The 12,750-nt window shown below is 40.7% G+C and overlaps 1 protein-coding gene across 1 annotated transcript in view; it reads right to left on the minus strand.

Annotated features, from left to right (window-relative positions):
• The window catches only part of LOC104409920 (neuron-specific protein family member 1), a 21,964-nt gene extending 9,421 nt beyond the window's left edge, over window positions 1-12,543 (minus strand). Inside the window, exons 1-2 of the mRNA XM_010019949.1 lie at window positions 12,364-12,543; window positions 8,666-8,782 (exon numbers count right to left, since the gene is read on the minus strand). Coding sequence (XP_010018251.1) covers window positions 8,666-8,782; window positions 12,364-12,492 — 246 coding nt within the window. The 5' untranslated portion in view covers window positions 12,493-12,543. The remainder of the gene's footprint in view (window positions 1-8,665; window positions 8,783-12,363) is intronic.
• Window positions 12,544-12,750: the final 207 nt, after the last annotated feature.

The following is a 12,750-nucleotide window of genomic DNA, read 5'->3' on the forward strand; positions in this document are numbered from 1 at the left end:
ATGGGAAAGAGAGAGTAGAATCTGGGGAGACAAAAGATAAAATCCATATGGGATTATTGCTGAGGCTTCCCATGCCATACAAAATATATTCCACATAGGCATTGGCACAGGCTGCTCTCTAGGAGCACAGGACTGTGACATGGGACACAGGCACCAAGCAGAACAATTGCCATGGTACAGATCAGTTCGGCTCACACCAGCCTTCTCCATGGATAGGAGTAAACAGTTTAAAATGCTTTGAAAAACATTCTCATATCTCACAGCATTTTAACTATATTCCCTGGCTATCCTACAAGCTGGGAATAAAAGATTCATACCATTATTTCCCAGCTGTAACCATTCTGACATAAAGATGAGGCCTCAGGAACACACTGTAAAGCTAACAAGCTCATTTATAGTTGAGACCAAATATTAGACAACAGAAGAAGCTGTGTATTTTCACAGTCACCACAGGACCACTCTCTCCAAAGCTCTGAAACTGTTTTGGAAAGTAATGATGTTTTTTGATAGAGGTCAAAAGCCAAGTGTTGTGCAGACTGCTGGAGCCTGGCAAGTTGCAGAGCAACAACCTCAGGGCTGATTTGCTGAGACATGGAGCATTTATCTGTTTCAGAGACGTACATGGAGCTGTCAGTTCTCACTGCTCACACAGGTCACATCCAGCACGGTTCTTCCATTGCCACACAGTAAGACACTGGAAAGCGCTCTCAGGGCTCCTAGTTTGTAATTTTCACAGGTCTCTCTCGCTTACTGTATTTCCTGAAGTTACTCATTTTGGTATTAACATGTATATTAAAAAAACCCATGTAAAATTAAGTTATGAATTTTGGTATTAACATGTAAATTTTTATTCTCATTATCTCCAATAATTTGCAATCACACTCAATTTGCAAATCCCTAATCAAGTAAGCTCTTGTCTCCTTCCTATTAGAAGAGAAGCTCCCTTCTCTCACCATCCTTCAGGATACAAGTAACATCTATCTAAGTAAAGGACAGTCACATGTGCAAATGACAAAGATGGAAAGAAATCCATCGCTGGATTCCAAGGTGATTGCAATCACCTGTTAACCCAATCCACTTCTCCCTTGTAAGCTGAAAATCCTTCTCTTCCTTTTAATAGCCATTTTCCTTCACTCTCATAGTAACTCACCACTGATGATCCACAACCGTCAGACCCTAAGGTTCACTTCTGAACAGTCGGCTGCTCCCCCCTGCCAGTAACACAGCACAACCCTAGCTTCTTACCTCACCTTCTGAGCCCTCTCCTCCCTTCCAAAAATAAAAGCATGGGAAGAGGGAAGGCATCAAGCTGTTCTTTAGATCACAAGCTCTACCAAAGGTGTCATTTTATTGCTTTCTTCCACAGCAGCTTTGTACACTCACTATGAACTAAAGGAAAGTTATTCTCTTCTTCCTACCGAGGCACTAGCAGCAACCTGCCCTCTTCCTTTGTTCAAGGTAGGAGAGGATGCACTGCATGTGCAAGTACCACTCCCTCCCTTCTGGAAGGAATCTGGAATCTCTTTGTGGTAGCCAGCTGGCCTAGTGCAGGACCCTACACAATGGAAGCAGAAGGCTTCTGAATTACTATGATCATTCACTGCCACGTACATCCTGCCGAACTCCAAGGTGACTGTCACATCACACGAGTGATGGGCTTTTAAAATGCTTTTTATAAAATATCTACAATATCTACAAGATAGCACAAACAATTCTTCCTTTGAACTAGGAACTCAAAGTGGTTTTATTTTCATGTTGAGAGTGTCCTTTAAAGGTGGTTTTAAGGGGTCTGGCAGCAAAACTAAGTGAACAGAAAAGACAACAAGGTATTATGTATGTGGCAGATTAATAGATTGTAAGTGAAGAGCAGAAGGACAACGTCTAGCCAGAAGCCATTACAGTAATCGAAATGAGAGATGACTAATGAATGAACTAAGTGCACCCATAGCAAAAAAGCTGTCTTCAGTCTCTGTAAGCATTTTGCTGAACAAATTAAACTCACCAGACCTGACAACTCACTAACATGTAAAAAGCTTGTGAGAGGCCCTTCCATCGGAATCTGCTAGATCTTCCCAATCAGTCCATCCTACTTCGCTACAGCTGCAAAACACTGCACGCTGCATCTTCTCTGCCTGGCTGCTGCAGTCTCCTCCTTCCTCACTTTGCTATAACATTTCTTGTGCTGCCTTTTAAATCAAGCTGGAATATTATAACAAAATTCATCAACTGCACCAACTGTGCCTGCTTCTCTCCTGCCCCTTTCTGAGCAAATTCCAAGTCATGTTTCAAGGCATGCACAAGTCTATCCCTTTTGCTCCTCTTAGCTCTATCTCCTTCCATTTTGCCGGTATCCCACTACCCCACTAAAGCCCGGGTGCCATCTGTTTATCCTCTGCCTTCACCTCCACCTTTTTCATCATGCCTCTTCCTCTTTACCAACATTGTCATTAACACACTCTTACTGTGCTGCTTTGTGCTGCCTTCCTTCATGCTTTTCCCTCTGTCACACACCTTTCTGCACACAAACCCAACTACGAGCATTTCTGTTATTACAAGAAGTGGAACTAAAGTGGAACTAACAAGACATGCAGTAATTTTCGCTGCTCAATCACTGGCACTTGGTCACATCTCATCTCTGCTCCACATTTACGCATTATCTATTCCAATTGCAACCTCCTGGGAACACAACTTTCATTTCCTATTTGCCTGTAAAGTACTAGGCACAGACTTGGTGCTAGCACTAAACAAAAAGAGTGAAGACATAAATTTATAGAGCACCTTTCATATGAAGTGATTTACAACCAATTTATGCTCTGCTCACCAGTGAAATGCAAAGCCCGCTGGGATGAAATACAGCAACTCTGTACAACCATTTAGGACAGGAAATTAAGATTATTGCCATCCAATTTAAACTACAAGAGAATTTTGGGCAGGCAGACTGTAATTACAATAGATTGTGTCTGGCTACAGCCCACAGACTGAAATTCATAGAACACCACAGTGACTTCCCTGCAAATGGCCGTGACCTCCATTTCACCTCTCCCTACTGAAATCCTGCATCTCCAGCTGCACAATGCCCTCTACCAGCATGCTGGAGAACACTGAAATCAGCTCTTCACTTCCCCTGATACTCCTGCTTTTCCACAATGATATTGTTTGCTCTTACCTGGGCCTGTCCCTAGAAGTTTACATGAAAAATGCATCTAAAACAATGCACTTAAGCATTAAGAATTGTTCAATTTGAAGCAAATGGCAATATGAAAGAAAAAGGATCATTCGTACCTATATATGCAACATTTGACTCACATTTATTTACAGAGCAATCCAAATTACACAGAACAACTTGGTACAACTTCCCATACTTGTTTATTTCAGGAACATATATACATATACGAGATAACCAGTGACTCAACAGACAACCAGGTGTCTGTTTTCTAACATGACAAGTCATGGTTAGCTGTGCGACTGGTATCTATCTATGTATTAAACTCAACTTCTTCACCTTTGTGGTCAAAGAGGATGATAGTTTTTGGGTAGACTGTATGGAAAAAGTAGAAGAAATTAAAAGACTGTCCTCCTCAAACAGAGAAGACAAAGATGAAGAGGGAACTGGCTTGGATGCTCACCTGGAGATGACTGGGAGGAGCAGCAAGAAAGGCAGATAGGTACATGAAGGAAAACAACTGCAACGAAGCTACAGGCCCAGTGCTTATTAACAGTGACAGTACAAGACAACAGAACCAGCCTGCAGGGGATTAATGAAACCCAGGGGAGATACTGTTAGACAAAAACAGGTTAACAAAGCAGTGGCCTTGAGATCTAACACCATGGGTTAACAAAAACATAACAAGACAGTGGCCTTGAGGGTCTAGCACTGTGGCTCAACACTGAATGCTTCCTTCATTTTCCATCACATGGCACCATATATTAGTTTCTTAACTACAGAGATGTGAGGAAGCAGTTCAAGAAACCCTGAGGCCTTGATACAAGAACTGTGTTACCTTCTCATACAAACAGGATACTACTGAGGCCAGGACAAAGGCTGGAAAAGGTTACTGCAGGAGAAGAAAGGCTATATAAGCATTACATATGGAGAGGCCCAAAACATTTTCTGTGTCACCAGTGTCACTGGTTCTGCTCCAAGAAAAGGATTTCTAATGGATACAGTAGCAGAGGACACCAGGGGAGCTGCTGTTAGGCATCCACTTAACTTAAATCTTCCAGCTCTGACTGTAACAAAAAATCCTTTTAGCCAAAACTGTAGCATTAGGATTGTCAATGTCGTATCAGAGACTTGTCCAACGTGTCAAGAAATGGAAAGACCACAGTTGCCATGTGGAGCCTTTACTTGCATCAACTGTTTTAAAATAGCAGTTACACTGAAAGAAGAATCATTTATTTTTCTTGCTTGAAGTAATAGTGGAAAGATTCAAACCCTGCCAAACACTTATGCTTGTGAGTAACTTTAATCCTCTGAGTAATGCTACTGAAGAAAACAGAACTACTCATGGCAGTAAGTACCTGTCACTTTTCCAGCACTAAGTGACAGACACAAAACATACTTAAGGATGTGATATCCTGCACAGGAATCAGCTGACATCTCCTGCACCCAACAGACTTTTTCAGAAGGAACAAAGAGCTATTCAACACACAGAGTAATGACACAGAAACAAAGAGATTATTTTTGCTGCAATAATAATCATTGGTATTACTAAGAACAGGTAAAATAGTCAGATTTTTTAAAGAATGCCACTTTAAAACAGGTCAAAAAGGAAGTAACTATATATACTTTGCATACATTTTCTCAGTCTTAAAAAGACCAGGTAAACCTGCAAGAGCCGATTTTGAAAGTAAGTCTTGATTTCTCTTCCATAACCTCAAACAGATATTTCAACAACTGCTTGCTACTTGACAGTCCATGGCTTGCACCATATGGTCTTACCACAGAAATAAGCTTGAGGCTTTGGCTCTGCAGTTAGATGTATGTAGAGATGTCAAGGATAAAATCTGAAGAACTGAACTGCCTTTGAATAGAACCAAATGGTTGAAGACATACCGCAGCTTGGATTTATTTAAGGGCTTGAAATTTATTGGGAAACATAAGTGTTTGCTTTCAAAATTTCTCTGTATGTTCTTTATTCAGGTTTCCCCCAAAGACAGAAAAAAAAAATCTCATGCTTTGATACACCAAACATTTTTTAAATCGATGTGTTTGTGTACAACTGTCGACTGCAACCCAATTCAGTGGGTGCCAGAACAGACATCCCACTACAAAATCCAACTGGAGTTTGCAAAAATGCTGCTCTGTCAATGGGGGGCAAAGGTTTGGCCTAGTGTAACTGATACCATTAATTTTCCCCTGCAGTAACTTCCTCAAATGTCCTGATTCATAAGACTCCTCTGAAATGACATTTCCAGTCTTGTTGTGTTATTCTGTACAGTGAACAATTTACAGGAGAGAAACCTGCCTCAGCCAAAGTTGCTTTCCAGATGCGAAGGACCACCTCCCCACACTAGCCTACATTGTTCAAAGAAGACAAGCAAGACTTCTCTTTCCCAATAAAAAACAAACTCCAGTGAAAAATCACCTCTTCCTTGGTGTGGCTAGTGCCATAAAACTAAACGAAGACAATAGGGTTCTCAGAATCAGGAAGTCTTCACTTTCTTCTGACAGATTCTGATTTGAATTCAGAATGTGGCTTCAAACAGGAAAATTACACTTGCAGTTGTCTTTGTAAACATTCTCAGCTCTGTTGTAATAACTGTGGTAATGTGAAGAATGCAGAAAATAAGTTTTATAATTTCTTATTCACCCAGCTGCTGAAACACTAAATGATCTACACGACATATGCACATGCTGGAGTTGCTTCCTTTGTAAGAATGTGTCATTTCTCAAGAAGAACAGCTTTAGATGATCTGCACTGCTGAATCCCAAAAATGCAATCTGCTTTGTCCTTATTTAAGAAGTAACATCTCAGAACACACATGTGAATTATTTGTAAATAGGACCGACTCTTTATTTTTAGCACAACATTTTGGCTGGGTCTTGTGGCAAGTTTAGGCATCGGTGATGTACAATATTCAAGTCATTAAAACAGCATCTGAAGCTTTTTTCACAAGCTCAAGCCAAAGTCAATATCCCATCAGTTAAATAATGCATTTCATAATTATAGCAAATATTTAATTTCCAAACAAATATCCTTTTGCTCTCTCAGAATCAACAGCAGTAGTTAACATGATGGTTCACAATTAATAAGGACCCGGGAGAAAACCTCACACAATCAGTACTTTTCATCTACATATTTATGAAATTTCATCAATTATTCATGTAATATTTACTACTGGGAGTGGTGAATATGACAATCACCCCTGCTGGAGAAGCAGTCAGTTCTCTTCAAAATGTTGCAAGCAGCATAATTCAATTCTAAAATTGTTATGTAGCGATTAAGGGACATTTTTAGGACCTGAATGTTCTGCATGAAACTATTGTTTTCAATTAACTGAACCACAGTTTTCCTAATTGATCAACCCCCACACTCTTCTTTAGCAGCCCAGACTTACAGCCACAGTGTGAATCACCCTGCAATTCCCAAGAGATACCAAATCTTACTGAAACCTCTCTCTGATGCAGTAGTTACCTAGCAGCAAAACCTAGCAACCCTGTAGTATGAGATTAATCCCAGAGTGATCATCATAAAAGAGTATCTGAAAGCTATTCTATTTAAGTACGCCATCCAAAGGTATATAAAAATGCAACAGAAAAATGGTCAGGCTTCTAACTGTTCAGCTATTCAAATTAGAAAAGACTACCCAACAGCACAACAAGCTATTTATTGTTCAGTGAGGTCTCATTTGCTCAGCCCTCCCAACAAAGACAGAAAGAGCCCAGATCTATAAAGGGATGTGCAAAAAATTTAGATGAAATCAAGATGTTCAAAACCCTTATCTACAATTTAATGTAACAATGAAATCCCTTAGTCACTACAGACAGTGGGTAAGTGCAAAATTCCTCAAGTACAGGTTCTGCTCAGCTGCTTGGAACTGGAGTCCTAACAGCATACTCAAACTAAATACCCTCTCTCCCCTTTCTTTTACAATGTAGTAAGCATTTTCAGATCACCGCAGCGTGACCAGGACACACACAGAAGACAGCCAGGCATAAGTTCTTTTTGTTCTCAGCTGTCCATCTGCGTCTTACCCAACAATACAGTGCGAGCAACTCTCACCTGAGAAGATGGGGATTACTCTCAAGGACTGGTGCCAAGGAGGAGAACGTCAGTCAGAACACAGCATTTTCCCTGAGGGATAGGATGTCCTTGCTCCACACCAGGGAACGGAAAAATTGGAACTAGGTTTCTTACCTCCTTATTTCTGTGTATTTCTGCCACACCCCGTATCTCTTATGAGCTATCTGGTGTGGTTCCCTAACACAGCTTACTGGGAAACTACAGGCTTCACTGTGTGTCTGAAGACTCCACCAGGTGACCTGCACTTAAAAACATTTGTCGTGGCAACACTGCAATGTAGCCTGAAGCATCTAACCCCTCTTTGAGCCTTCACTTTCTTTGTTCAGCATGCTCCACAGAGCTGTGTATACACTTCTGATAGTAGGCGTGGGCCTGGGCAGTTTTTAGAACCACTGGTAAGGCACAACAGAACTACAATCTCTGGGTAGGCACTACAACTCCTGTCATGCAAACTGAGGTTAGAAGTGTGCAATATAAAGTCCACATCCTTACTGAAACTCTGTATTCTTCCCCCATAGTAAATGTTAGGCTTTCCAAATGGTTTTGTACCTGTGCGCTGACCAGTATCACTGCTTACCATTTAAAAACTCTTTGGCACCCTTGGGTAAGATTCCAAATTAACAGCCCTTAAAAGCTGTAGTTTTCCTTTGTTAAGAGAATAAGTAGGAAAGCATAAGCTGAAGTGCCAACTTTCCTGCTTTGCTTTGCTTACACAGAGCAAGAAAACCTATCCTCCAGTGAGAAGGGGAAATGGTAACTCAATCCTTGCACCAGTTAAGCTCTCAGCTTTCCTTTAGTAGTACTAAAAGGAGTAATAGGGGTGTGGACACTAAAGAGTAAATCCGAGTTAGATTCTTGCTGAACTGCTGTCTGCCAGTAACAGTCACCACCAAGCTGTAAGATAGAGTTGGACCAGGAAAACTGATAGGAAAGAACTCTGGTATACATTCTTGAGCTGCCAAGTCATACATTTAACTATAAAAATACGCATAATGGACTATGACAGTGCTTTTAAGAGAATGGTTTGGCCACAGTGAAAAATAAGAAGCCAAAAAGAAAACAAATACTCTTGTGGTTCTTGTCCTTTAACATTAACAGGAGCTTTATCCATGCCATGAGAGCTACCTACATGCAGCCCACATACAACCTGGCCAGCCATGTTCCAAACCCATGCACTGGTAGAAGTGCCTTCTGAATTAATCTGCCAGTGAGGGATTGCAAGCAATAATGCTGCAAGATTTCCTCTGCTTCTAATTGATAAATACTGAACTATTATAGCATTTATCTTCTTCATGTCCTGCTATACCCACAACAGCCACTCTGTCAGTTCTAGACAGTTTTGACACAATCAGCAATTGATTTTAAGCACTTCTGTGAACACAACTGAGTCATTAACATCTTCATATAGCATTGCTTACCTTAAATCTTTCTGAAACCCCCTCAGTGATGCTGATTGTGAATTCAGCTATTTTAGGAGTACGGAACTTCCCCTTCTTGCGATCAGGTTCATACTCTGTTTTTGTTTTGACCACAACCTATAATAAAACAAAAATACAAGAGAAATCAGAAAGTTGTCAGCTGAAACACAGAACCCTAGAATGGTTTGGCTGGAAAGGACGTTAAGATCATGTAGTTCCAACCCCTTGCCATGGGCAGGGACACCTCCCACTAGACCAGTTGCTCAAAGCCCTGTCCCATCTGACCTTAAACTGGCCATAAGAACCTTATTTATGCATTAACTCTTCTTTTACCTACTTACAAGCACATTTAGCACAGTATTTTTTCCCCTACCTGTGTAATTGTTTGGCAGCTGTAGGTTGTTAGTTATTTTTCCCAATTATCCATCAAAGTGGTTTTGATGGTCCTACAGAAGACTCGTTATGCAACAGTTACACAAACATTCAGTGTTCTCAGCTGTGGTGGTACTGTGCTGCTACACTAGGCAAGCACCTACTTAGTTCAAATCCAAATCATGAACCTTCCCACCTTGTGCAGTTTGAAAACAGCTGCCTCTATTTGCTTCAGGAGATCTCACTAATGGGATTTCAAACTGGAGACTAATAGGATGAGACCATTATTGAAGAGTGCCCATAGAAATCTAGCAGATGATGCCACTACCAGCCATGTCCTTTGAAAGCAGGATTTTTTGTTTTGAAGAAGTGAAATGACCCATCTAGTTGCCATTCACTATGTACTAGACTATAGATCTTCGCACTCTTTATTTTTAACATCTAACTTTGGAATTACCAGCTGCAAGCAGCAAGATGCACACAAACCCTTGTGTTAATGAGACATCTTGAAACACCCAAGGCTCTTTAACTTCAGTTTATTCCTTGCTATGTGTTACTGCCCCAAGCTACACCATTTAGCACCTTACCTGCATTCCCCAAATATTCATTATGTCAGTCACAACTCTAGTGCTCTCCCAGGCATTCTAATCGAACAAAATTCTCATATCATAGAATCATATATACCTAACCTATTTGCCTCATTTTTGCCTTCTGTAGTTTTTCAGGATCTCTTTCAAAGTACCACTCCCAAGACAGGGTGCAGTTTATTGTACCGACAGTGCTATTAAGATCTGCTCAGTTTTCTCTGCTGTTTCAAAGAAAAAAATATGTAGACTCTTAGATTTTCAGAACCAGATTCTACCTTTAGTGCTACACACGGTCTCAACAGGAACTATATTATTCTGAAGTTAACTTGTGACACTTAAAGACACTAATCAGTGAAATAAAAGCTTTGGGTTTCCTGAAATAGCATCTAGAAGGTATAACTGTACCTGGACTCAGTACCACAAAGTTTACCAGACACTTATGCAGCATTACACATGTATGTGCAGGACACAGGTTTAGAACTAATTACCTATTTTCAGCTATAATTAATAAGATAATAATTACTATTTAATTTTACAACTGCCAAACAGCATCGTGGAAGTAAACTGTAGATTTCTGGAATGCTTTTTAACATTCTGCTTTCCCCTTTATGTTGCATAACTTCAAGCAACTCAAGTCACCCCCAGATGACACTGAACGTACAGTTCTATCTGTGTGGTTATGTAATGTCTTCTTTTGTTTAATATACCTAAGTATGCATCTGAATCAGTTCATCCCTTTAATTTAGAAGCTGTCAAAATCAAGAAATTCTTAGTGATGTAGTCACTACTGTTCAAGAAGTTATGCTTCGCTGCCATATTGGAGCCTTGGAGGTGAAATATAACCATAGATATATGATGTTCTCCTATTCATTATACATGAATAGCTTTGTACTTCAGAATTTGATCTGTGTGTTAATCTTGACTTAATACTGCTTCTTTTTTTTCCTCACATCAGTTGCTCTACTACTGCCTTTGGGTCTGTAGCAACCAGTAAAGACACACTGACTTGGCTAACCAGTTACAGCCAGTAGGGCAAATAAATACATGGGTTATTGTTTCCCCTCTATGCTTGTAAAAGGAAGGAAAGCTAACATACAAATACACAGTGGAAAGAGTAAAAGAGCCAAGGAGATATTGCTTTATTTAAGCTTCTAGACCAGCTGTAAATTTGCTTTCATTCCAGACAAATGACCTGAAGGAGGGAGAGTTCTGCCTCATTCTAGTAGGAGCAATCAGGCTGGCAGAGAACCTCCTGGGCTCACTAAAGAGGCTCTGCTCAGGTTAAACCTATTACCATACAGATCCCCAGTTCAGACTCCTGCTTAGCAGTGCAGTAACATAACAAATTCCTTTGGACGTTGGTCCCTGGTAATCGGTTATATCCAGTCACCAGTTGGCAGGCGTATCAGACACAGTAAGGCTTAACTTGTTTTAAAGCCTCAGGGTGCAATTTTGTCCTCCGTTACAAGATTTACACCCATGTAACCAAGGGCAGAAAATGGACCCTCAGGCTCTCTAACAGCTGTTATGGCTTATTGCATTTATGCCTGCCAACTGGTCACCACACACGACACAGAATGGTGTTGATAGCAATTAAAATGGAGGTCACAAATTTATTTGTATTGCCTACAAGCAACGCTCTCCTGAGACAAATTTCACAAGGTAAAATTCTTTACCCCACCATAAGATTACATGAATTTTTCTGAGCTACGAGGAACATACAGCTGTCAGTTTATCTAGAAATAGAACTGAGCTCATGGAAGACATAATGCCAAAAATAAAAATCAGCATAAAGATATTACTGTTTCCCACTTAAATTTTGTATTTTTCAAAGACTAAAAGACTACAAAGGTTTGGTTTTGTTTTTTTTCCAGATGCATACGTGAGAAATGTTGAAGTAAGCATCCTACTAAAATAGGGTACTGAAAAACAGGACACTGAAACATATGAAAAAGTATCCTACTGCTGTACGCCTTACCTGTAGTAATGCTTGCCGAATTCTTTATTGTGAGAATAAATGTATTTACATGCTATCACACCACCTCCCTACATCCTCAATAATCAAGCCATGTAATGAGGTATGCAGGATCCACACTTCCAACCTGTAAGCAGCACCTTGGACTATCCCCTTCCAGCTATGTAGCATCCAGATCACCTATTCAGAGGGTTTTGAACCAAATCAGTCACCAAGGAGAAAACTCAATGGCCTGTTCTCATCTCATTATTTCAGCTTGTCAGGGTCTAGCATTAATTCGCTACTGAAGCACAGAGGGAACGTGGAAGCTCTTTCTCCCTGTGGCCAGTCTGCCCATGCACATCTCGCAGAGAAATAAAGCGGTGCTTTATCCCCCCATTAGGGGGGTATTTTCTGGACAGAAAATTCATGCCATTTACAGAGAATACACAGTACCTTCCAGACACAAAAAAAGATACAGAATAGAAAGGGCTATGACAATACAACATAGAAAAGCTTGCATTTTTATGTCATTTCATACAGCAGCACTGTAATCTATAGATGCTTCTTGCTAATATTCCCCACTATTTTTTAATGCAAATCACTACTACTGGATTTTCATTAGCTTAACTGTTAATCCTTTTCCCCAGAGAGGACTAGCATGCCTTAAAACGCCCCGTATTCCTTGACATTTCTAAGCTGCTCGTTACACATAACCTATTCTTTTGTTGCTCGCCTGAGATTTGGGTGTGATTCTCCAGGGTGGAAACTAATGCCTACTGTACCTTATCAGGAGGTGGGAACTGGAGCTGATTGACATCCAGGGGTGTGATCAGGGGGATGGTGTCAAATCCATCCTCCAAAAGCGGTTGCTTTGTGCTCTTCTCGCTGAAATTATTCCCCAGTTTCACCATTCTTCCAGGCTAGAGGGATTTTCTGCTGGCACACACGCACAGAAACGCAAAATGTCAGGAACTCGGGATGCACCAGACCTTTCCACAGCCCCCGGGAAACAGCTCATGGAAAAAAAAATCATAAATACTAAACATTAATATTAAACAGCGTTGGTCGCTGTGACTCGGTTACATCTCGGCGGTTTGGGATGTACGACGGCCAGCGCTTTTGTTATCGTAGTTAAAACACAAACCCCAAACCCCCCGACACGTTCGCCC

Source organism: Nestor notabilis, unplaced genomic scaffold (assembly GCF_000696875.1).
Source record: "Nestor notabilis isolate BGI_N333 unplaced genomic scaffold, ASM69687v1 scaffold10018, whole genome shotgun sequence".
NCBI classification, from domain to species: Eukaryota; Metazoa; Chordata; class Aves; order Psittaciformes; family Psittacidae; genus Nestor; species Nestor notabilis.